A 23,550-nucleotide genomic window follows, 5' to 3' on the forward strand; every position below is an offset into this window, starting at 1 on the left:
ACTGCCATCTGCCATGTGAGCCACAAATTAAAGCTTTGAGTAACACTGGATTAAGGTGAAGGACGGTAACAGATGTAGTTTCAGGTTTGACATGAGTTGGCATTTTAAGGCTTCACAGTGTCAGATCCAACTCTGGTTCCTCAATCTCGTTCTGCAGATTGTCAGCGATGGGCTTCATGAGCTCCTTGAAGTGTTTGATGTTGGTTTCGTGCAGGATGACCTGCGTCAGGTAACGCTCCCGTTTGATCTGCTCCTTCAGAGCTTCCGGCACGTCCGGGATCATGTAGGACAGCATGAACTTGGTGAAATAAACAATGTGCTGCGAGGAGAAGAAAACCGCATATTTACAACAACAGAACAAACATGTATTATTAAGTTATCATTAGTTGTCTCACATCTAGTCACTTACCTCAACCACAATCATAAAAGCCAGTTTGGCAGCAATAACGTGCCAATGATAAATGCTGAAGTCATACTGATTAGGGTGACTGGGAGGATGCCTGAAATCACGATACCTGAGAACATAAGAAGAGTCAATTAATACACAAGTCATAGTTTAAAAGGAAAAATAACTTTATAAAACTATAAGCTGTTTTGTTAAAAAAAAAATGTTTTGTGAATTAAAAATCAATAAATATATTGGTAACACTTTACAATAAAACTCCTTTTGTTAACATTAATGCATTAACATTATCTTACAATAAGCAATATATTGTTTACGAGATTTATTAATCTTTGTTAATGTTATTTAATAAATATACAACTATTCTTTGTTGTGTGTATATATATATATATATATATATATATATATATATATAGATAGATAGATAGATATAACATATAGAAATAAAAAGTTATTAGTAAATGTTAAAACTAAAGATATTGCCAAAATATTAAAGATAATTTAAAGAATCTTAACTAATACTCTTAACTAGTAGTACTAAAAACAAAGATTCTTCTACATAAATATTATTTAAATAATAAACTTACTTAACTAAATTCATTATACAGTATTCTTTAAATAAATAAACTCAAAATGATAACCCCCAACTAATAAATAAAATTTCACAAAATTAAACATTTCTCATTTGCATTTAGTGTAACTGGATGTACTAAAATAACTAAAACTAAAATAAAGCTTAAAGGGGTCATATGACGTTGCTAAAAATAACATTATTTTGTGTATTTGGTGTAATGAAATGTGTTTATGGTTCAGAAAACACATTATTTTCCACATACTGTACATTATTGTGGGGGGAGTGAATGTACAGCGCTCTCTCCCACCTTCAATACCACGACTGAGGTGCCCTTGAGCAAGGCACCGAACCCCCAACTGCTCCCCGGGCGCCGCAGCATAAATGGCTGCCCACTGCTCCGGGTGTGTGTTCACTGCTGTGTGTGTGCACTTTGGATGGGTTAAATGCAGAGCACTAATTCCTAGTATGGGTAACCATACTTGGCCACATGCCACTTCACTTCACTTATTGTTTCTCCTCTATGCCCCGCCTTTCTGAAACGCGTCAATTTTTACAAAGCTCATCAGTCTGAAAAGTGAGGTGTGCTCTGATTGGCCAGCTATCCAGTGCGTTGTGATTGGCCGAATACCTCAAGCGTGAGACAGAAATGTTACGCCCCTACCATACTGTGATGATGCCCTGTCAGGCCGGAGCGACGAGACAAAAACATTAAAACCCATTATAAACGAAGCATTTGTTGCATCCAGTGGGGACATAATTACTGATTATAATGACTTATACTGTCTTTGTACGCGTTGCGTTGTGTATCGTGCAGCGTAAACATAAAACCATGTCTGGAGAAACGACAAACAACAAGCACTACTCTACACTGCTCAAAACTCGCGTTTGAATCGTCAGTGGCAAATCCTTTAAATATAAAAAACGTACTTACAGGCTGTGAGTCAGAAGTGCCAGACTATCCTTGCAAAGTTAGAACTGCCCCACTTTATAGAAACAGACACCGGCATTGTAGGCTACTCTCACAGGAAACAGTCCTCATCCTCCGCAAAATGCATTGCTCACATCTGAATATTTGGGTTGAAGTGTTCTGGAACAGTGTTGTAAATACAACTTAACCACTGATTTCTAGTCGTGTCCTCTTTTGGAAGACCAAACAAAGTAGCTTCGCTTTCACAACGAAACACAGCGTCTTCACGACATGGCAGCAGCAACAATACTACAGCGAGAATAAAAGTTACGCCTTCTTTCTTTGCGTGAACATTTGGGCGGCGTTATGCAAATCTTCCCACATAGTGATGTAGACATGTGGGGGCGTGTTAGAACGAGCCGTTTTAGGTAGGCGTGGTTGACTCTTAAATTTATAAAGAATATCTCTTGGATATTTGAGACTTTAGTCTTTGCAACTTTACAGATCTTCTTTATGCACCAAGAGCTTGTAACACTCCAAAGAGAAAGGAAACATTGAAATCGCATCATATGACCCCTTTAATAAAAATCTATATAGACATTAAAAAACAAATAAATGACAAAAACATAAAATTAACTAAAACTAAATTATTAATAAAAACTATAATTATACAAATAACACTGGGTCTCATTCACTAAAAACTGCATGGATTATTTAGTAATCGTATTTTGGTTCTTTAAAGCACCAGCAGATGCTTTTCCACAGAACTTAAAAAGTTCTTTGTTCATTTTTTTTTTCCTGTGAAGTCAGGTTGTAAAACTCGTTTTGGTTTAAAATAGCCTTTCACTGAACTCCGCCTTAAAAACCACAAATCAATCCTTTTTTTAACATCTCTTGCCACCTGCCATATTATCAGACAAGCTTTTGCTCTTTTCTATGCAAATCTATGGAGGTCTTGTGTGTTTGGGTAGTTTTATATAAATTATCCAAACATACAGGTGTTACAGATCACTTCATAACTTATTAATACTTATTAATACATATGCATGCTGTGTATTAAACCGACATTTTCAAATGAACATGCAGAAGAATGCTTGTATAAATGGCAAGGTTATAAAAGGATAAATTGCAAGCATTTTTTGACAGTTTGACGAACTCACCGGCATGTGGTGATGTTGTTAAACCAGTACGGTGTGATCTCCTCGCTCGGTCTAATCGCCTTTTTGAAGTCTGCAATGTTGAACACAGACAGCGAGCTGTTGATGTAGCCTGTCATAGTGTGGTCAGATCCATCTGAATAAGGGCTGACGGAAAACGCCCAGTAATAAACCAGTCGAGGGATCATGTCAGAAGTGAAGGCAATGATGGCAGCCTGGAGAGGAAAACACAGTGAGTGAACGTGACCTCAATTACACAAGATGCAAAAACAATGACTTCCTCTCAACCCACATTTGTGGCCACCGCTAGAATCGCCACCCCCTGCAGGATGGGCTGCCAGGCGCCGATGTCCTGGGCCTTTTCTGGAACGACCCGCCGAAACTGAGTCGTGATCTTCCAGGCGTCCACGCGGATTTCACACAGATTGTTGAACAACGCCAGGAGAGGAGCCAACGGGAAGGACGCCACGAACAGAGTCACGAAACCAAACTGGATCACTGCAAACAGACAAAAAAAGAAACTGAAAATTTGCTATAAATTTACTCACTCTTAGGCCATCCGAGGCATTTTTTATTATATTTAGCTGAAACCGTGACCCATAAAATGCAAGTTAATGGCTACCATCACTTTTAGATTTAAAAAAGCACATACAGGCAACACAAAATCAATTCCCGTGGTTCCTGATGATATATTGAGGTCTTACGAAGTGTGTAAGAAACTGAACATTATTTACAGCATTATTACCTATAATCCAGAGCCTCAGACAAACTAGTGGCCAGTTCATCAAATCGGACTGAAGCATCTGAAACTGTTCACAACTCGAGCAGCACAGATCTACAAGTTACTCAATCAAAACTCACTGCGACTCCAAATGAGCCAAAATAGCGGCGTATCTGATCCTGCGATGAATGAACTGATTCAGTGCTTCAGTTCCTCCAACAGTCACTGAACTGAGAAAACAGTCAGACTCGGACTGAAGACCGATGAGCTGCTGATATGAGCATGTGTGAACCAAATACTTGATGAAGGGCCAAATGAATGTTTTTATGGTTTCTCATTGTTTATGTGAAAAGGTGAGCTGACGAAGACTAGTTCATTCACTTTATATGCTTTAGACAAGTAAAACATCCATGTTTCACATCATAATTGGGTGCTTTAATAATATAAATCGCATATATATGATGTCATTGCATGATTACGTAAACAAACTGGTGAATCGGTTATTTGAACCAGTTCAATGAAACGAACTGTCCGAAAGAACCAGTTCACTGAAAATAATCGGATTTCCCGTTTGTCTGATTCTCTGGATTATGGGTAATAATGTTGTAAAGAAGGATCGTTTCACTTCATAAGACCTCAATATATCAAGCCAGAGGTATTCATTTTGTGTTACTTGTGTTGTTTTTTGACTCTCAAGTGCTGGTAGCCACTGACTTTCATTGTATGAATCAACAAAGATAGCTGTTTTATCTAAAAATCTTCTTTACTGTTCTACTGAAGAAAAAACGTAATTACATCCGGGATGGCCTGAGGATGAGTAAATAATAGTACATTTTAATTTTTAGGTGAACTATCCCTTTTAAAGGGGTCCTATTATGATCTTTTACAAAGTCTTAATTTTGTTTTGGGGGTGTACTAGAACAGGCTCTCATACTAGGTTGTTCGAAAAACACATTATTTTTCATATATTTTACATTATTACAACACCTCTCTCCCCAGTTTGGCATGAACGGCTCGAATAGTTCCTGTATCAAATGAAGGCCCGCCTTCTGAAATACAAAATGTGCTGTGATCGGTGAGCCGGGTCAGTGTGTGCTGTGATCGGTGAGCCGGGCCAGTGCGTGCTGTGGTCGGTTAGCTGGGTCAGTGTGTGCTGTGATCGGTGAGCTGGGCCAGTGCGTGCTGTGATCGGTGAGCTGGGCCAGTGCGTGCGGTGATCGGTGAGCTGGGTCAGTGCGTGCTGTGATCGGTGAGCTGGGCCAGTGCGTGCGGTGATCGGTGAGCTGGGTCAGTGCGTGCTGTGATCGGTGAGCTGGGCCAGTGCGTGCGGTGATCGGTGAGCTGGGTCAGTGCGTGCTGTGATCGGTGAGCTGGGCCAGTGCGTGCGGTGATCGGTGAGCTGGGTCAGTGCGTGCTGTGATCGGTGAGCTGGGCCAGTGCGTGCGGTGATCGGTGAGCTGGGTCAGTGCGTGCTGTGATCGGTGAGCTGGGCCAGTGCGTGCGGTGATCGGTGAGCTGGGTCAGTGCGTGCTGTGATCGGTGAGCTGGGCCAGTGCGTGCGGTGATCGGTGAGCTGGGTCAGTGCGTGCTGTGATCGGTGAGCTGGGCCAGTGCGTGCGGTGATCGGTGAGCTGGGTCAGTGCGTGCTGTGATCGGTGAGCTGGGCCAGTGCGTGCGGTGATCGGTGAGCTGGGTCAGTGCGTGCTGTGATCGGTGAGCTGGGCCAGTGCGTGCGGTGATCGGTGAGCTGGGTCAGTGCGTGCTGTGATCGGTGAGCTGGGCCAGTGCGTGCGGTGATCGGTGAGCTGGGTCAGTGCGTGCTGTGATCGGTGAGCTGGGCCAGTGCGTGCGGTGATCGGTGAGCTGGGTCAGTGCGTGCTGTGATCGGTGAGCTGGGCCAGTGCGTGCGGTGATCGGTGAGCTGGGTCAGTGCGTGCTGTGATCGGTGAGCTGGGCCAGTGCGTGCGGTGATCGGTGAGCTGGGTCAGTGCGTGCTGTGATCGGTGAGCTGGGCCAGTGCGTGCGGTGATCGGTGAGCTGGGTCAGTGCGTGCTGTGATCGGTGAGCTGGGCCAGTGCGTGCGGTGATCGGTGAGCTGGGTCAGTGCGTGCTGTGATCGGTGAGCTGGGCCAGTGCGTGCGGTGATCGGTGAGCTGGGTCAGTGCGTGCTGTGATCGGTGAGCTGGGCCAGTGCGTGCGGTGATCGGTGAGCTGGGTCAGTGCGTGCTGTGATCGGTGAGCTGGGCCAGTGCGTGCGGTGATCGGTGAGCTGGGTCAGTGCGTGCTGTGATCGGTGAGCTGGGCCAGTGCGTGCGGTGATCGGTGAGCTGGGTCAGTGCGTGCTGTGATCGGTGAGCTGGGCCAGTGCGTGCGGTGATCGGTGAGCTGGGTCAGTGCGTGCTGTGATCGGTGAGCTGGGCCAGTGCGTGCGGTGATCGGTGAGCTGGGTCAGTGCGTGCTGTGATCGGTGAGCTGGGCCAGTGCGTGCGGTGATCGGTGAGCTGGGTCAGTGCGTGCTGTGATCGGTGAGCTGGGCCAGTGCGTGCGGTGATCGGTGAGCTGGGTCAGTGCGTGCTGTGATCGGTGAGCTGGGCCAGTGCGTGCGGTGATCGGTGAGCTGGGTCAGTGCGTGCTGTGATCGGTGAGCTGGGCCAGTGCGTGCGGTGATCGGTGAGCTGGGTCAGTGCGTGCTGTGATCGGTGAGCTGGGCCAGTGCGTGCGGTGATCGGTGAGCTGGGTCAGTGCGTGCTGTGATCGGTGAGCTGGGCCAGTGCGTGCGGTGATCGGTGAGCTGGGTCAGTGCGTGCTGTGATCGGTGAGCTGGGCCAGTGCGTGCGGTGATCGGTGAGCTGGGTCAGTGCGTGCTGTGATCGGTGAGCTGGGCCAGTGCGTGCGGTGATCGGTGAGCTGGGTCAGTGCGTGCTGTGATCGGTGAGCTGGGCCAGTGCGTGCGGTGATCGGTGAGCTGGGTCAGTGCGTGCTGTGATCGGTGAGCTGGGCCAGTGCGTGCGGTGATCGGTGAGCTGGGTCAGTGCGTGCTGTGATCGGTGAGCTGGGCCAGTGCGTGCGGTGATCGGTGAGCTGGGTCAGTGCGTGCTGTGATCGGTGAGCTGGGCCAGTGCGTGCGGTGATCGGTGAGCTGGGTCAGTGCGTGCTGTGATCGGTGAGCTGGGCCAGTGCGTGCGGTGATCGGTGAGCTGGGTCAGTGCGTGCTGTGATCGGTGAGCTGGGCCAGTGCGTGCGGTGATCGGTGAGCTGGGTCAGTGCGTGCTGTGATCGGTGAGCTGGGCCAGTGCGTGCGGTGATCGGTGAGCTGGGTCAGTGCGTGCTGTGATCGGTGAGCTGGGCCAGTGTGTGCTGTGATCGGTGAGCTGGGCCAGTGTGCGTGCTGTGATCGGTGAGCTGGGCCAGCGTGCGCTGTGATCGGTGAGCTGGGCCAGTGTGCGTGCTGTGATCGGTGAGCTGGGCCAGCGTGCGCTGTGATCGGTGAGCTGGGCCAGTGTGCGTGCTGTGATCGGTGAGCTGGGCCAGCGTGCGCTGTGATCGGTGAGCTGGGCCAGTGTGCGTGCTGTGATCGGTGAGCTGGGCCAGCGTGCGCTGTGATCGGTGAGCTGGGCCAGTGTGCGTGCTGTGATCGGTGAGCTGGGCCAGCGTGCGCTGTGATCGGTGAGCTGGGCCAGTGTGCGTGCTGTGATCGGTGAGCTGGGCCAGCGTGCGCTGTGATCGGTGAGCTGGGCCAGTGTGCGTGCTGTGATCGGTGAGCTGGGCCAGTGTGTGGTGTGCTGTGATCGGTTAGCTGGGTCAGTATGTGTTGTGATTGGCTCCACTCGGCGCCTGGTCAGGAAATGTCATGCCCCTTACCATAGCCGCCTGCGATCTTCAGTGTAAATATTGCGTCAAAATCAAATCAATTTGAGCGCGATTTAAACCCGGATGATTGTAACCACTCCAAGTTTGTCTGCCTTGGGAAAGCTAGCGTGTCTCCGATATAGTGATAACACTCGCTGCATTCTCTAGTGCAGCTCAACCAGGTCTCGTCCCATTCGTCGATATTTGTGATATCACAAATCCCAGAAAATATGTGTTGTAGTCCAAACGAGTCGTTCGTTGTAGTTTTTGAATAGTGATTTCTGTTAAATAAAATATCTCCTTTTGAAGTGGACTTTGAGCTTTGTAACTTTGCAGATCTTTTTATGCTCAAACCGCAACATAACAGACTAACTAAAGTTGAAAAAGTGAAAAAGCATAATAGCACCCCTTTAAGACAACTGTGTTCATATACAACAATGTTTCATGTTTCAGATGTGCATAAAGTCTTACCCATCTCCAGATATTCATAAAACAGGCCGAGCTTTCCTATTGGCTGGAGTCGATAGTCCTGTTCCCAGCGAGGAATCACTTTTTCTGAACCCACCTGGGTGCAATGACGAAACATCAGATTCTTCACCCACCTACAAACACCATTAGTTATTAATCACAGTGGTTTTCAAACAGTTAACAGTTCTTATTAATATTTCATAATAGTTTTAATTTTTACAGTTTCTGTTTTTATTTTTGTCTTAGTTGAAGTTTTAATAATTTTGTTGCGTTTTTGTCTTGTTATAGTTTTTTTTATATGTCTATATAGTTTTTTACACATTTTTATTTCAGTTTTTCTTTGTTATTTTACCTTGGCAACTACCTGAAATAAAATAATGATGTATTTCAATATTTTAATTTATTTCAGTTAACATATATTTTATTTCAAATAACAAAACTTTTTAATTTAAAAGTTTTAGTAAACTGTAATAACCTTGATCAGTGCTGATGGCAAACTAATAAAAATGACAAAAACACACAACAAAAGTACTAAAACTTTAGATAAATGCTAGGGTTCTCAGGGTGGTTGCTAGGGTGTTCCTATGCCTAGGGTACTTAAAGTGGTTGCTAGGGTGCTGCTATACTGTTGCTAGGGTACTCAGGGTGGTTGCTAGGGTGTTGCTATGCAGTTTCTAGGGTTCTTGGGGTGGTTGCTAGGGAACCAAGGGTGGTTGCTAGGGTGTTGCTATGCGGTTTCTAGGGTTCTTGGGGTGGTTGCTAGGGTACCAAGGGTGGTACCAAGGGTGGTTGCTAGGGTACTCAGGGTGGTTGCTAGGGTGTTGCTATGCGGTTTCTAGGGTTCTTGGGGTGGTTGCTAGGGCGGTTGCTAGGGTACCAAGGGTGGTTGCTAGGGTACTCAGGGTGGTTGCTAGGGTGTTGCTATGCGGTTTTTAGGGTTCTTGGGGTGGTTGCTAGGGCGGTTGCTAGGGTACCAAGGGTGGTTGCTAGGGCGGTTGTCAGGGGGGTTGCTAGGGTGTTGCTATGCGGTTTTTAGGGTTCTTGGGGTGGTTGCTAGGGCGGTTGCTAGGGTACCAAGGGTGGTTGCTAGGGCGGTTGCTATGGTACCCGGGGTGGTTGCTAGGGTGTTGCTATGCGGTTGCTAGGGTACTTGAGTTGGTTTCTCAAGCCAACTTAATAAAAAGGAACATAACAAAATTACTAAAAACTAAAAATTAAACAGAAAATATAAAAATAAAAACTAACTCAAAATATTAACAAAAAATATAATTACACTAAAATAACACTGGGTCTCATTTACTAATAATTGTGTGGACTATTTTATATGTATGCATGGGTTGAACTTCTCATTTCTGCCTAATTCGAAATACTTTATTCGTAAATTTAGAATAAAATGTAGTATGAAAGTTATTGCTGAATCATGATTTGTTCATGAAAACGGTCATACACAGATTTGACACACAAATTTGTGTACAAAAGCTTAGTGAAAGATGCCCAGTATCTGTTGCCTAATGTCAATTAGCACACAAAATAATTTCAACTCGCACCTCAGTGTTTCTAGTAGCTTTACTATTTCATAACAGGTGCAATTTCGTTCTTGCGCCATAGATGTCTATTATAAGTGCATAACTGTAAACATGACTTTGGTTTGTTTTTATAAACTGAACGACAGGTTGATTGATTTCCTGTGATCATAGTTTGAGGTTTGTGTGTGAAACTCACGGCAGAAGGACTTCCTGTATGTTGTTCCAGACGGCCTTTCCTGTCATGATGATTGACAGCTGTGTGGTCAGTTCAGTCAGGCAGCCACCGGGATCACACTGAACACAATATTGCACGTTTCATTCAAGAAATACAGCTGCATATCAATTCATGCAAGTGTTTGCCTGTAGTTCCTCATGATCTCACAGAAATGTCTCACCTCCTCGTTGCGGAGGCTGCCCAGCCAGTAGACGGGCTGTCCCGGATATCCCACCACCTTCCCTTTGAAGAAAGCGATGTAGAAGCAGGACGAGTAATAGTTCACAAACTGAAAGAGGAACATCTTCAGCGTCAGGCTGTTCTCGTACTCCGTTTTGGTCCGCGGCAGCTCTGCAGCACACAGAATGAGTGTTCACAGTGAGTCTTTTTTCTGCAAGTCTGGCTTTCTCAAACTGGGGTTTGCAAGCTAATAATTAAATCATAAAAATTACAAATTGCAATAAATGAATAAATGGTTTTAAAATAACTAAATATTTTATTTGTTTACCTGCATGCCATGAGACCTTTAACTGACATTAGAGAATTGTGAACATGCAAATCAGGGTTATTATCGTTAACAAAAACTGTTAAAAATGTTTTTGTTAATTGAAATAAAGCTGAAATAAAATTAAAAAGATGAAAAAATTCTAACGAAAATGTGAAATGTTGCCTTTGCAACTAAATGAAGTTTAAGTTGAAGCACTAAAATGACTAACTGTAAATAAAAATAAATAAAATAAATAAAAAAACTTCACAAAATTACTAAAAATGTAACTAAAAATATTAAAATAAAATCTTATTCAAAACAGTAATAAAAATTATAATAGTTTATAAATAATAAAAAAAGAAAATTGCAATAAATAAATTATTTAAAAAAAGAACATGCAAATCAGGGTTATTATTGTTAATGAAAATAAAACTACTAAAAATATTTGAAAAATTTTGTAAAGTAAAGTTGAAATAAAACAAAAAGATGAAAAACTTAAATGAAGATTAGAAATGTTGCCTTGTCAATAACTGAAATAATTGTACGTTGAAGCACTAAAATAGCCAACTGGAAATAAATAAACTAAAACTGAACCCCCCCCCCCCCCAAAAAAACCAAACAAAAAAAAAAAAAAAATAAAAAATTTACTTCAATTAAAATGAAAAAAAAAAATATATATATATGTATATATATATTTTTTTTTTTCATTTAAAACCAACTGGGAAAAAAAAAAAAAAAAACGAACCCCCCCCCCCCCGAAAAAAACCTAACAAAAAAAAAAAAGAATTCAAAATGTTACTAAAAATTATCATTATTTAAAAAATAAGCATACAAATAGCACTAAAATAACATTGATGTAAACATATTGTTAAATTAATTAAATATTTACTATTAACTAAAAAAAATGTTATCACTGCGAGGGAGTCAGCTGACAAAACCTGATGGGAATCATTGGTGTCAATCCTCAAACTAGTCCGAGTGGAACGGGTCCCTTACCGAAGTCTGTGATCCAGATGGCCACTTTCTCGTAGACGCTGTTGAGAATCATGATGATGATGAAGCTGATGATGGAGGCCGTGATGGACGTGGCCATCTGAGGGGTGACGTACTCTTTGAACGGCTCCAGCTCCTTTCTATTGTTCAGTTCAGAGCGCAGCTTCGAAGAGAAAGTGATAAACATCGCCAGACGATACACGATCACGCCGACCACCGACGCTATGATCAACAGAACCTACAACAAAAGATGAGAACATGAATTGACATTCGCAAGCCGATGTGAACGCAAGTCATCTCAGAACATGCTTTTAGGGCTCTATGAAATCTGTCTTATTTTTTCCCCAAGTTCTGTTTCTGTTTTTTTTTCTGGACTCCGTTTTAATGGTCAAATTAAATTATAGTAATTAAAAAGTCAAATTAATTAAAATCATGAAACTTATATATTTCAAAAACAATTTATTAAAAGTTTAACGATATTAAAGTTTTAGGGCTCATTCATTTTTTTTTCTCAAATTCTGTATTTATTTATTTATTTCATTTATTTTTGTTTTATTATAACATTTTTTTTTATCAAATTCTGTGTTTTCTGTTTTAATTTTATCTGGGTTCCGTTTTAATGGTTTAATAAAATTTTTGTACTCAAAAAGTCTAATTAATTAAAATCATGAAGCTTATACAATTTAAAAACTATTTATTAAAGGTTTAACAAATAATACATTTTAAGGGCCCTATGAAATTTGTATGATTATTTTCTGTTTTATTTATTTTTTTACCAAATTCTGTGTTTTTCATAAAAAAAATAGTTTATTAATAGTTTAATTCAATTTTAGTTATCCAAAGGCACATCTAATCAGTTTACGTCATGAAACTTATACAATTCAACAACATTTATTTATTTAAATAAATTTATAAATTAATTTATTAATACAATTTATTTTTAGGGCCCTATGAAATACGTTTTTTTCCCCTTCTTCTCAAATTCTGCTTTATTTTATTTTATTATTATTAATATTTTTTTTTACCAAATTCTGTGTTTTCAGTTTTATTTTTATTTTTTTATTCCATCTGAATGGTTTAATAAAATTTTAATAATCAAAAAACATGTCTAATTAATTGAATTCATAAAACAACTTCATTTATTGCATTTTGTTTTTAACAATAATACGGCCCGATTTTATTTATTTATTTTTTCAGAATTTCTGTGTTGTGCATTTTCATTTGTCTGGTAATAATTAAATTAAGGCATAAAACATTCTATTTATCTTTTAATTAAATGAAAATTAAAAAAAAATTTGGCAAACAAAGTGCTGTTTACTGAGGTTTACTTCTAAAATGAGAACATGGATGATAAATTGTGTGATTATCATATGGAAATCATACGGCTCTGTACCCTATGTTGACTTTTAGATGCCTTTTTAAATATTTAATTGCATGTATGAAAGAGAAAGCACAATATTACCCAGAATAACACAGTGCCGATGCCACACGACACTCTCATGCACTTGCCACAGGCCGTGTACGGCACCTTCTCTGTTTCCTGAACAAAACAAACACAAAAGCTCTTTGTTAATGTCACAAACCTAAAAACAATGAGTTCATCTGAATAAAGCCACTGCATGTAGTGAAACTCATACCTGTGTAACAGGGTTCACTCTCTCATAGATGCATTTGGCCTCGTATTCGGGTCGAAGCTGTTCCTCCTGCTGAAGAAACTCCACCGTGTCCCAGTCGTGCTCCAGTTCGGCCTGATAGCGCTTCCAGAACTCCAGAAACAGAGTCACTGCCAAACACCAAACACGTTGCATGCAAAACTCAAGATTTATGCAATGCATATAAATACTGCTTTAAAAAATTACAGTAATTACAGGAAGGTCCCATTAGTTAATGCATTTGTTACAGTATTTATTCATTTTTTTTAAAGTTATTCATAAAAATACAACTGTTCATTGTTAGTTCATGTTAGCTCAAGTCCATTAAATAATATTAACAGATACAAATTTTGATTTTAAAAAGGCATTAATAAATTTCTATTCAAAATTCTTTACAACTAAATGAAATAAGTTGAAGTTGAAGTGCTAAAATTACTAACTGGAAATAAATGGACTAAAATGGAAATAGAAATCAATTAAACCTAAACAGTAATACAAAAAAAAAACACTAGTTAAACTAAAAATAAGAATAAAATAAAAGCTGATTCAAAATAGTAATAAAAACTATGAAACCATATAAATGATAAAAATGAAAAATTGCAATAAATAAATGCATATAAATACTGCTTTAAAAAATTACAGTAATTACACGAAGGTCCCATTAGTTAATGCATTTGTTACAGTATTTATTCATTTTTTTAAAAGTTATTCATAAAAATACAACTGTTCATTGTTAGTTCATGTTAGCTCAAGTCCATTAAATAATATTAACAGATACAAATTTTGATTTTAAAAAGGCATTAATAAATTTCTATTCAAAATTCTTTACAACTAAATGAAATAAGTTGAAGTTGAAGTGCTAAAATTACTAACTGGAAATAAATGGACTAAAATGGAAATAGAAATCAATTAAACCTAAACAGTAATACAAAAAAAAAAACACTAGTTAAACTAAAAATAAGAATAAAATAAAAGCTGATTCAAAATAGTAATAAAAACTATGAAACCATATAAATGATAAAAATGAAAAATTGCAATAAATAAATGGTTTAAAATAAAAACTCTAAGTAAAATAATTTAAGCATTTTATTTATTTAAATGCATGTCATTTCACCATTAACTGATGTTAAAACTAACATTAACTAAGATTAAAACTTAACTTTTCATTATTGGGTCATGTGTTATTGTGGTGTCACTGAGATACTATTATAGTTTATTAATAATATTTTGAGTCAGTTTTTATTTTCCATTTAAATTTTAGTTCAATGTAGCGAATTAGCTCACAACAGGAAATATGAATAATTAACCATAACTAGTTATAATTAACTATTCATATTTTAGATCCGCTGTAGATATTTAGCTGACCTCTCAGGGTCAACTGTCTTGTCAATTCTAAGAACGTTAATTTCCTGGTTAAGGCAAATAACTTTCTTACTGTACAATTCTATAAGCTTGTAACGTAAATCTGCATGATTAGTGACTCCGGTTATGAGCAAACAATGAACACGTCAAGTGTGATACAAGTAAGGTTTTATTAACTACATAAACACTTAAACTAGTCAAACATACTACATAAACACATTAAGCTGGTCTTATCATAAAATATTTTTTTCCCATTTTATACTTCACATTATTGTTACAGTTTTAGTAATTTTGTTCTGTTTTTATAATTTACGTCTTTTTTGTTTGTTTATATAGTTTTATTAATTTTATTTCAGTTTCCGTTTCAGTTAGCTATAATAACCCTGTTATTTCGTGTTAAGTAATGATAACAAACTGTGCCTTATTGTAAAGCATAACTAATGAAACATACAGCATATAAAAACAGCAAGAGAGGTGAGCTTCAAACATTGCATTGAATTGCATAAATGCTGCATTAACAAACATGACTAATCATGCTGCATGCTGGTCTTGGCCAGAATAAGCTGCAATGTGGAGTTGGATTTTTGCCAGCAGACAAAGGTTTAGCAACACAACACTGGTATGAGTGCATGGGATGTGACCAGCGTATGACATTACTCACCCCAAACAGACATGAAGATGGCAAACACTAACGTCCCATAGTTATCAAATATACACAGTCTCTGTGGAGGAAAACCAACACAGAAACACATTCTCAGCTTCAGAGCGTTTCACAAACAAAACAAACATCAGTTAAATCCTAGATCAGACACCAAATCCCACAATCCTCCAGAGGAGACGCTGTGTGTGTTTTGAGTACTCACTTTAGACGACTCACACGTGGTGTTCAGCCTCCAGTACGGACAGATTTCATCACACTGCGGACACATGACGATTTCTCCACCAATCCGAGGGTCACACACCTCTTTGCTGCCCAAACAAACAGTCAGAATCAGTCAAAGTCAAACGCATATAAGCGCTGTACAAGTAGGGCTGGAGCATTTGGGGGAAATCTTGATTAAAAACGGCAATAAAGATTCAGGTTTGATGTGTTCATTTATAGGGTTGCACAATTTGCAATACATATGTTTGTATGACCCAATTTATACTGTGAATTAATATTATAAATATTGTGTATAAAATATTATTTGTAAAATTGTTGGTTTCTATTACATTAAATTATGGTTTTTTTCTACTCACAATAGTACTGTGTGTGTGTATATATATATATATATATATATATATACACATTTTTTTTTCTACTCACAATAGTACTGTGTATATGTATATATATACATATATATATAATCAACTTAATTTAATATTTTCTATAATTAATTAATTCGTTTTTTGGGGGATAAAATGTTGTGATTATGAATTTATTAATGCAATCTATTTATGTTTATTTTATTTTTAATTAATTTATTAATTAAAACATATTTTAATTTTTAAATAGTTTTTAATAGTAATAATTACTTATATTTTTACAGAATAAAAATGACTAAATAAAAACTAAATAAAAAATAATGCTATTGTAATATTTCACTTTAAATTAAAAAAAGAAGTACGGACTGTCTTCATCACCCGGCGGTAGTACTGTACTGTTATCTGTATCATTTATTTTAATCTATGATATAGATTATTAATTAATGATCTAGGTATCATTAATATTAATGTAATTTCCATAAAATAATTAAAATTATTTTTTTTTTTACTAAATATAAGTGACTAAATAAAAAACATGCTAAAGCTAATGTAACATTTTATTAAAAAAAAAAAAGGTCTGCTGTACCTCCATGTGCTGGTCTCTCTGGTTGTGTATCCGTATATGAAACAACCGAGTCCGACTGCAGCAGCGAGTGTCAACATGACTGTGTAGAAACCCAACCAGGCGAAATACATGCCGATCTTCTCACCGAAATACTTCCTGAAAGCAGAGGGACATATTAACAAGCTCATCTATCGGGAGGGGATCAGAAGAAAAACCAGAAACAGCATGAATGACACACAAACACACCTGATCAGGTCCAGCGGCTGCATCTTGTAGAAGCTCTTGGGATGAGCCCACTCATTATACAGCAGAAATCGCTCATTAGGGCAATCGGGCTCTTTAGATTTCACATTAAACCTGCACTGTTACAGAAACCACAAAAACACCAGCAGAAAGCACATTAATACTCATGCATCACTTCAGTTACTCTACATAAACTACATCCAGTTTAAACGCAGGACAGGGGCCGGACACGCGAAAATCTTAAGAAAGAAGCCAAGAAATTTCTTTAAATAAATTTGCAGATTATCGTAATAATCATTATAAGCATGCAAAATTTCACAGAGGGCTTTATTCATACAACATTCACTTGATATATAACATTTTATTCCTTTATATGGGGTGATAAATAAAATCCAAAATCCCCTCTGTAAAAACCTTTCAATATGTCAACAAAATGAAACAAGAAAATTGATCCTGGCTTTATCCAATGTTCAGATTCCTGTTCTGGAAATGTATGCAAATTAATGCATATTTAATTACATAATGCCTCATTTGCACATGTAAACAGATCATTTCAGAAAAGCTGCAATACAAAACAACTGTCATAATATACTGTGATCAGTGGTAATTAGGGTTATTATAGTCGGGGAAAAAAACTAAACCCATAAAAACTTTATATATTTTGTGATTTTATATATATATATATATATACAGGTGCATCTCAATAAATTAGAATGTCGTGGAAAAGTTCATTTATTTAATTATTATTTTTACTAAATAAAAACTTCTAAATAAAAATAAAATAAATGCAACAGTAATATTTTATTTTCAAATTAAAAAAAAATATTTAATTACAACAACAACAATAATAATTATAATAATACAACTAAAATTTGGCACTCATTTTCATTTCATTTAACTTTGTGTTTCAGAATAACTAAAACTAAAACTGAAATACAAATGTATAAAAATGATATAAAAATTACAAAAACACAAAACAAAAGTATTAAAACGAACTAAAATTAAAATAACAATTAAAAAAAAAAAACTAAATATTAATAAAAAATAACACTGGTGTTATTTTAGGATTATTTACATTCTATTACTTTTTAAGTAAAATGTATTTTACATTTTACATTTTCAGTTTTTAATTTGATTTTAGATTTACTGTTTATTTATCTTATTATTTAGTGCTTTTTCTTGTATTACTTTTTAGGTTTAATTGATTTTTATTTGATTTAGTTTTAGTTTTTATTTATTTCCACTTTTTTCATCTCATATTTATATATATATATATATATATAAAAAATGTTTAATAATTGTAGTTTTACCAAACTATGATAATGCTGAAAGTATGGTGAAATCTATTTCTATATCAATTTTGACCCTATTCACCTTTGATATCTTGCCTCAAACAGTGCAACCAGCACACAGATGGTACTCACATCATGTAATGGATACGCAGCCTTATACACGCCTCCATCCAGCAGCTTATTGAAGCCAAACTTCTTCACGTTTCCTTTGACGTCATACGGCGCTCGGCTGAGGATGTAGTACGCCTGCAACCCACAGCATATCAGTAAAACACAGGTGACGGTTAAGCGTGAGTGACTCTGAGACATTCAACGCACCATTCTGCTCCTCATGGCCGGTGTGAAGAACTGCTCTCTGTCCTTCACCCAAAAACACTTCAGCTGATCCTTCTGGAAAGGAGCCGTGAAGAAGTCGGCCTCCTTGGCGATGACGTCCTCGCTGGGGTAGAAGTGGTGCGTGAAGCAGTTGTACGCGGATGATTGCGGGGCCAGATCGTTGGGCTGGATGGGCAGTTTGATGTGCAGGACTTCAGCATAAGTGCACAAAACCTCAAAAGGCATGTGCACTTTCACATAGACGAGCTTCTCATCCACTACCTACAAAACACAGGGAGGAAACTCTCCCATCAGCGCAACAGGAAGGCATACGTGCATCTAAAACAATAACATTTCTGCAGATCATATCAACAGGTTCAGACAGGACTCGCAGTATCCTTCCTGAGAAGTCCATTTATACGGGTAAAACTGATATAAACCAGGCATGAGGAGCTCAGAAACAGAAAGAAATCTCTATAATCTCAATCTATCTCTGTAGATGCTGTGCGATTAAATGACTTACGGATTGTGTCGCTTCCAATTCCACACCCATATTCATCAGGCTTCCTTCGAAAAACTCTCTGCGTCTTTGCTAGAGAATAATTGAGGGGAAAAGAGGGAATGTAGATAAAACTCACTGTTTTTGAGGCGTATGAATGACATAGTTGTAATAATAATGTTGTAAATAATGTCCGGTTTCTTGCACAGATCGATTGTTTCTCTTCATAAGACCTCAATATATCGTCAGGAGTCACAGGGATTAATTTTGTGTTGCCTGTATGTGCTTTTTTGACTCTTAAAGTGCCGGTAGCCATTGGCTTGCATTTTATGAATCACCAAGAACCACAGTTTCAGCAGAAAAACTTCTTTACTTTTCTATTAAAGAAAAAAAAGTCATCTACATCTTGGATGTCCTGAGGGTGAGCAAATTAACAGCATATTTTCATTTTGGGTGAACTGTCCCTTTAAGGAAAGAGTAATGTGTAGTTTCGTGATTAAGGTTTTGAGTATAATGCATGTGAATATCACACAAACATTTGACCAGCTCACAAATAAATATTTGATCTTTTTAAATTCAAAAGAAAATATGGGTAAAATATCACTCAGAAATATTCTTTGACAATTTTGATGATTTTTACCCAGTTAAGTCTGCTTGACATCTATGTTCTAAATGCATATTACAGATATTATGAACATGTTTTTCCTTGTATTTATTTTTTTTTACTTTGCAAACAACATTTCATAAAATCAGGCATTAAAAGAGTTTTGGATATTTATGATTAAAGAATTTATGAATAAAGAATTCACCATTTACAATGACGTAGCCATCAACTTCCTTAGTATAGAAAAAAAATACTATGGAAGTCAATGGCTACCAACTGTTTGATTACCAACATTCTTCAAAATATCTTCTTTTGTGTATCAATCCCTTTAATGTTATTGCTCAGATTACTAGTAAAGGGCTAGACGCTTCTGTTTGTTAAGAGGTGAACTAAAGAAATGTGTGAAAGTGACTTTGACTTACTCTTCTCCTCATAACTGAGCCTTTTTTCTCAGATGCACTTTTAGACTCGTCCTCATAGACCAAAACGAAGTCAATCCTTCTCTTTCCATCGTTGAAAAATAGTGAATCAGGGTTACCGTTGAATTCAGCCTGTTAACAGTAAACTGCCGTTACAGAAAGATCAAAATCATCTCCATTAAGTGACGCAAAAGAACTAAAAAAGTCATAGAAGTTCATTAATAAAATAATTGAGCTACTGAATTAATTCAGATATATGTTTCAGATAACACTGAGATTTGTAATGAACTTACTGCAGCAATAAGGGTGTGTGTGTGTGTGTGTGATCTAATATTTTCCTGTGTTTATCAAGGCGGATTAAAAAGAAACAAACCCGTTCCACTTTCGGCACAGCTTGACCTTTTGGCATAGATTTGTATGTTGGCAACTCTTCAGAATAAACTAGGAAAAAGCATATGCAAAATATTACAATAAAGGAAAGATTTAACAGGCAATACATGTGAGTCATGGATCTTCTGCTGTGAATAGGTGCCGTCAGAATAAAAGTCCAAAAAAATTACTATCACAGCATTTTACTTCACAAGATGTTAATTGATGGAGTGGAGTGGTGTGGATTATTGTGATGTTTTTATCAGCTTTGGATTCTGACGGCACCCATTCACCGCAGAGCATCCATTGGTGAGCAAGTGGTCCAATGCTAAATTTCTCCAAATCTGTTTAGATGAACAAACAAACTCATCTACATCTTAGATGGCCTGAGGGTGAGCACATTCCTTTCAATTCAAAGCTAATGGCATGAAGCATCAAACATTCTTACACTCAAACTAATCAAACTAATTCACACACAGCATGTGAACGCTTTGGAATTCTCTGATGTAATGTTTACTCACAGCAAAGGGAAAACCCAACCAAACCAAACCAGCCAGAGAGCAAAGCATAATGGGACAATATTAACTCAAATCAGATGTTGTTTGGCTGAGCGGAAAATGTCCATAGCAACGGCCTGAAAACAGCCTGTGCAAGGAAAACTCATCTGTCCAGGAACATCTGACTGACTTTATGAATAACGCCTCCACAACACACTCCCATTCCAGCACGTGAAATAAAACGCTCCATAAAACAAACACTCAAGCAAATCATCAGACTTTTCTGTTTCAGACACACGTGTATTTGTGTACAGAGTTTATCTATAGCATACATTATATATTAACAACAATTTTTGTTAACAAAACACATGGATTCGTACAACTGAATCACTTTTAATGTTGTTTGCATCATGTTTAAGCAGTTCTTACAGTAAAAAAGCAACAGAATCAAAAGCGACATCATTATTTAGCTAACAGGGAATGTTCTCAGAATGTTTATTATTTAGTCATTTATGACGCTTTTATCCAAAGCAACTTACAAATGAAGACAACAGAAGCAATCAGTTGTAGTATTAAAACAACTAAAAGCTACAACTTTATAAATACTACCTATACACATTTTTTAAAATAAAGAGATTAAATAAAAATGACAAATGCATACAACAAAATTTCAAAACTTAACATTTAAAAGAAAAACAAAAAATAAAGCTAAAAACAATTCAAAATATTAAAGAACAAAAGGTATTTGTATAATAATGATTCTAACATAACACTAAGCCAAACACCAAAAAAAACAACTACATATGTGTATGTACAGCCACAAGAATGTTTCTGCAAAGTTATGAACAAACACTCTTCCAGTAAAATGAATCGAATATTTGTTGTTTAAAAATGTTCTCAAGACATTAGCGCAAAAACATCTTTCATGTCATGTTTTTTTTTCTGGAACATTTTTAGCTGGAGGTCCATGTCACTTTTTTTTCTTTTTTTTAATGTTGCTTGTTTCAGAACGTTCTAAGAACAATCAAAATCTGGAACATTTTTAGCTGGAGGTCCATGTCACTTTTTTTTCTTTTTTTTTTAATGTTGCTTGTTTCAGAACGTTCTAAGAACAATCAAAAGTAACATTCCAGTAATGTTTGCAAAACGATCAAATGGAATGTTCCCTCAACCTTCACATAACCAAGAAAGAACGTTTCCAGCAGCTTATTAGAGCATCTGTTTGTTCATATGAGTTAGGAGAGAGGATGAAATATATAACTTGTCTTTCTGGTTCGGTCGTGTTGTATTTTGAGTCTTGCATATGCAAATATATTCAAGTCATTTTAGTCTGTAACTGTTTCTATGAGATCATTATTATCTCTCAAAAAAGACTTCTGATAAGCTCAACTGAGCTGCTGCGCCGAAAAAGAAACTAAAATGGAGTGGCTGCAGGGTTTGTCTTCTTTTTCTCTGAATCCTGTATGAGGACAAGCTATAAAGATGAATAAAAAACTATTAAAGAAGCTGAAACTCACCCACATCTGTCATTAAATTCATCTCCACGTCTCCCTCCTCTGTTTCTGAGTCCAGCTCAAGAATGTCATTGTCTTCTGCTTCACTCATCTCTGCGGCTTTAAGCTCTCCAGAAACCAATGCAGCATTCAACAGATGTTAACAAGAGTCTGTGCAGCAGAGATGCAGGGCAGAAACACAAGTGACACTCTAAAGAAACCACAGAGCGCGTGCAGGTTCTGCTGCCAGTCTGAACTTGCTGAGCTGAGAGTAGGTGGGGTCGGAAGAGGGTTTTCGGGGTATTATAGACTGCCAGAGAGTCATTGCATAACACTTTGTGGCTGCACTTGATGTTTTCTAGTTTTCGCTTTTACAATAATACCTGACTTTTGTGTTTGACTTCTGGTTTGCACATAGTTCTTGGCTATATAATGGCACATATTTTTACTCTCGGTATTTGGTACATCAAGTCAGAATATAGTTTTTCTGTCACTAGGTAATTCATCTCTCTGTTTAAACTAGCAACTCTGTATACTATTTGAGTAAATTATTAACTTGAAAAGCAACGCATTTGCCCACTAGGAACCATTTAGGTATCCTCGATTTCACACGGAGGGATTTGAGTGACGGACGTGTGTAAAGACACGCTTTTTTGCGACTACAAATTTTTTAATAACAGTTTTATAAGAAAGAAACCCTTTTAATGTTGGATCCAGTCCTCCATGTAAATCAAAATGGCTTAAACCTCACTGTATATCTTGGCGTTGCATTTGAATGTAAATATGTTATTTCTAATAAAGTAAAAGAAGTACTTTACTAAATGATTCACAGATGTTATCCTGCAAATGCAGCTGTTAGCAGATATATTCATAGCGTTTGTGAGAAATGTACCTTTTGTAACATATCAGTTAAAGATACTGGACATTTAGTTTCTATTGCCCTTTTTCTATTTCATTTATGGCTGAAAACAGACATGACATAAAAAATTAAACAACGCCCTTCATTTAGAACCTCATGCTATTTTACTTTGTTTTCAAAACCCATCATATTTTTATGAAAAACTAAATTACACTATTAATCTGTTAATTATTTTGAGCAAAGTTTAATATTCACAAGTCAAAAATAATTTTAAAAAGAAACCATCATATATTACCTTTTGTAAAACTGATCTTAAATATATATTTAAAACCCTTTCTAATATGAGATCACAAAATAAGAAGCTTATAAAAACAATAACAATTCTAAAGCCTTTCAAAAACGTATGTAACTGCCCTGATAATATAACACTTTTTCTATCCTAGTATTTTTAGATGTTTCTGTTCATTTGATGTTTTTTGTCGTTGTTACTCTGTTTTACATGCTGTACAACATTGTCTTATATTTGCCTTGTACTTGTATGTGATGGAACTATAATAATAATAATATTTGTTATCCCTATCAGATGTTCTAAATTAGTGTGTTTAATTTTTAATAAATGCGATATTTTTATTAGCAGGTGATTTTATTTAGTGAAACTAACGGTGATGCTGCACGCAAAAGCATCAGTATGAGTCTACAAGCACAAAATATGCAAATATCACAATTAGAGCAGAAAGGGATGCATAAAACCACTCTTACAGAAACCCATTTCAATTTAAATCAGGTGTTGTTCAAAGCAGATAGCCTAACGCCCATGTATATTTTATTTAAACGAAT

The 23,550-nt window shown here is 37.5% G+C and overlaps 1 protein-coding gene across 4 annotated transcripts; it reads right to left on the bottom strand.

Annotated features, from left to right (window-relative positions):
* Window positions 1-57: 57 nt before the first annotated feature.
* LOC107590514 (anoctamin-6-like) lies at window positions 58-22,109 on the bottom strand. 4 transcript variants are annotated; one of them, XM_016279282.1, is made up of 20 exons: window positions 21,879-22,109; window positions 19,869-19,936; window positions 19,499-19,627; window positions 18,497-18,565; window positions 17,977-18,255; window positions 17,791-17,904; window positions 16,370-16,485; window positions 16,145-16,279; window positions 15,177-15,282; window positions 14,975-15,035; window positions 12,937-13,082; window positions 12,762-12,839; window positions 11,303-11,537; window positions 10,001-10,170; window positions 9,802-9,899; window positions 8,083-8,213; window positions 3,334-3,539; window positions 3,045-3,256; window positions 410-515; window positions 58-319 (listed from the first exon to the last, which is right to left on the bottom strand). In XM_016279282.1, exons 1-20 carry the CDS (start codon window positions 21,964-21,966, stop codon window positions 113-115), a joined length of 2,754 nt encoding a protein of 917 aa, XP_016134768.1. In that variant the 5' UTR covers window positions 21,967-22,109; the 3' UTR covers window positions 58-112. The 4 variants fall into 4 exon arrangements, with proteins under 4 accessions (XP_016134768.1, XP_016134769.1, XP_016134770.1 ...); XM_016279283.1 differs by having other exon boundaries at window positions 21,883-21,953; XM_016279284.1 differs by lacking the exon at window positions 19,869-19,936 and having other exon boundaries at window positions 21,879-21,950.
* Between the last annotated feature and the right edge of the window lie 1,441 nt (window positions 22,110-23,550).

The sequence above is a fragment of the Sinocyclocheilus grahami genome, unplaced genomic scaffold (genome assembly GCF_001515645.1).
Source record: "Sinocyclocheilus grahami isolate Dianchi unplaced genomic scaffold, SAMN03320097.WGS_v1.1 scaffold129.1, whole genome shotgun sequence".
Lineage (NCBI taxonomy): Eukaryota > Metazoa > Chordata > Actinopteri > Cypriniformes > Cyprinidae > Sinocyclocheilus > Sinocyclocheilus grahami.

Excerpts from the sequence above, each read along its gene's own strand:
- LOC107590514 (XM_016279282.1), bottom strand. The coding sequence starts at position 21,966 with ATGAGTGAAGCAGAAGACAATGACATTCTTGAGCTGGACTCAGAAACA. Across the intron at positions 18,566-19,498 it reads GCTCAGTTATGAGGAGAAGA|CAAAGACGCAGAGAGTTTTT; the intron begins GTAAGTCAAAGT and ends ATTATTCTCTAG. Across the intron at positions 15,283-16,144 it reads AGAGAGACCAGCACATGGAG|CAAAGAGGTGTGTGACCCTC; the intron begins GTACAGCAGACC and ends TTGTTTGGGCAG.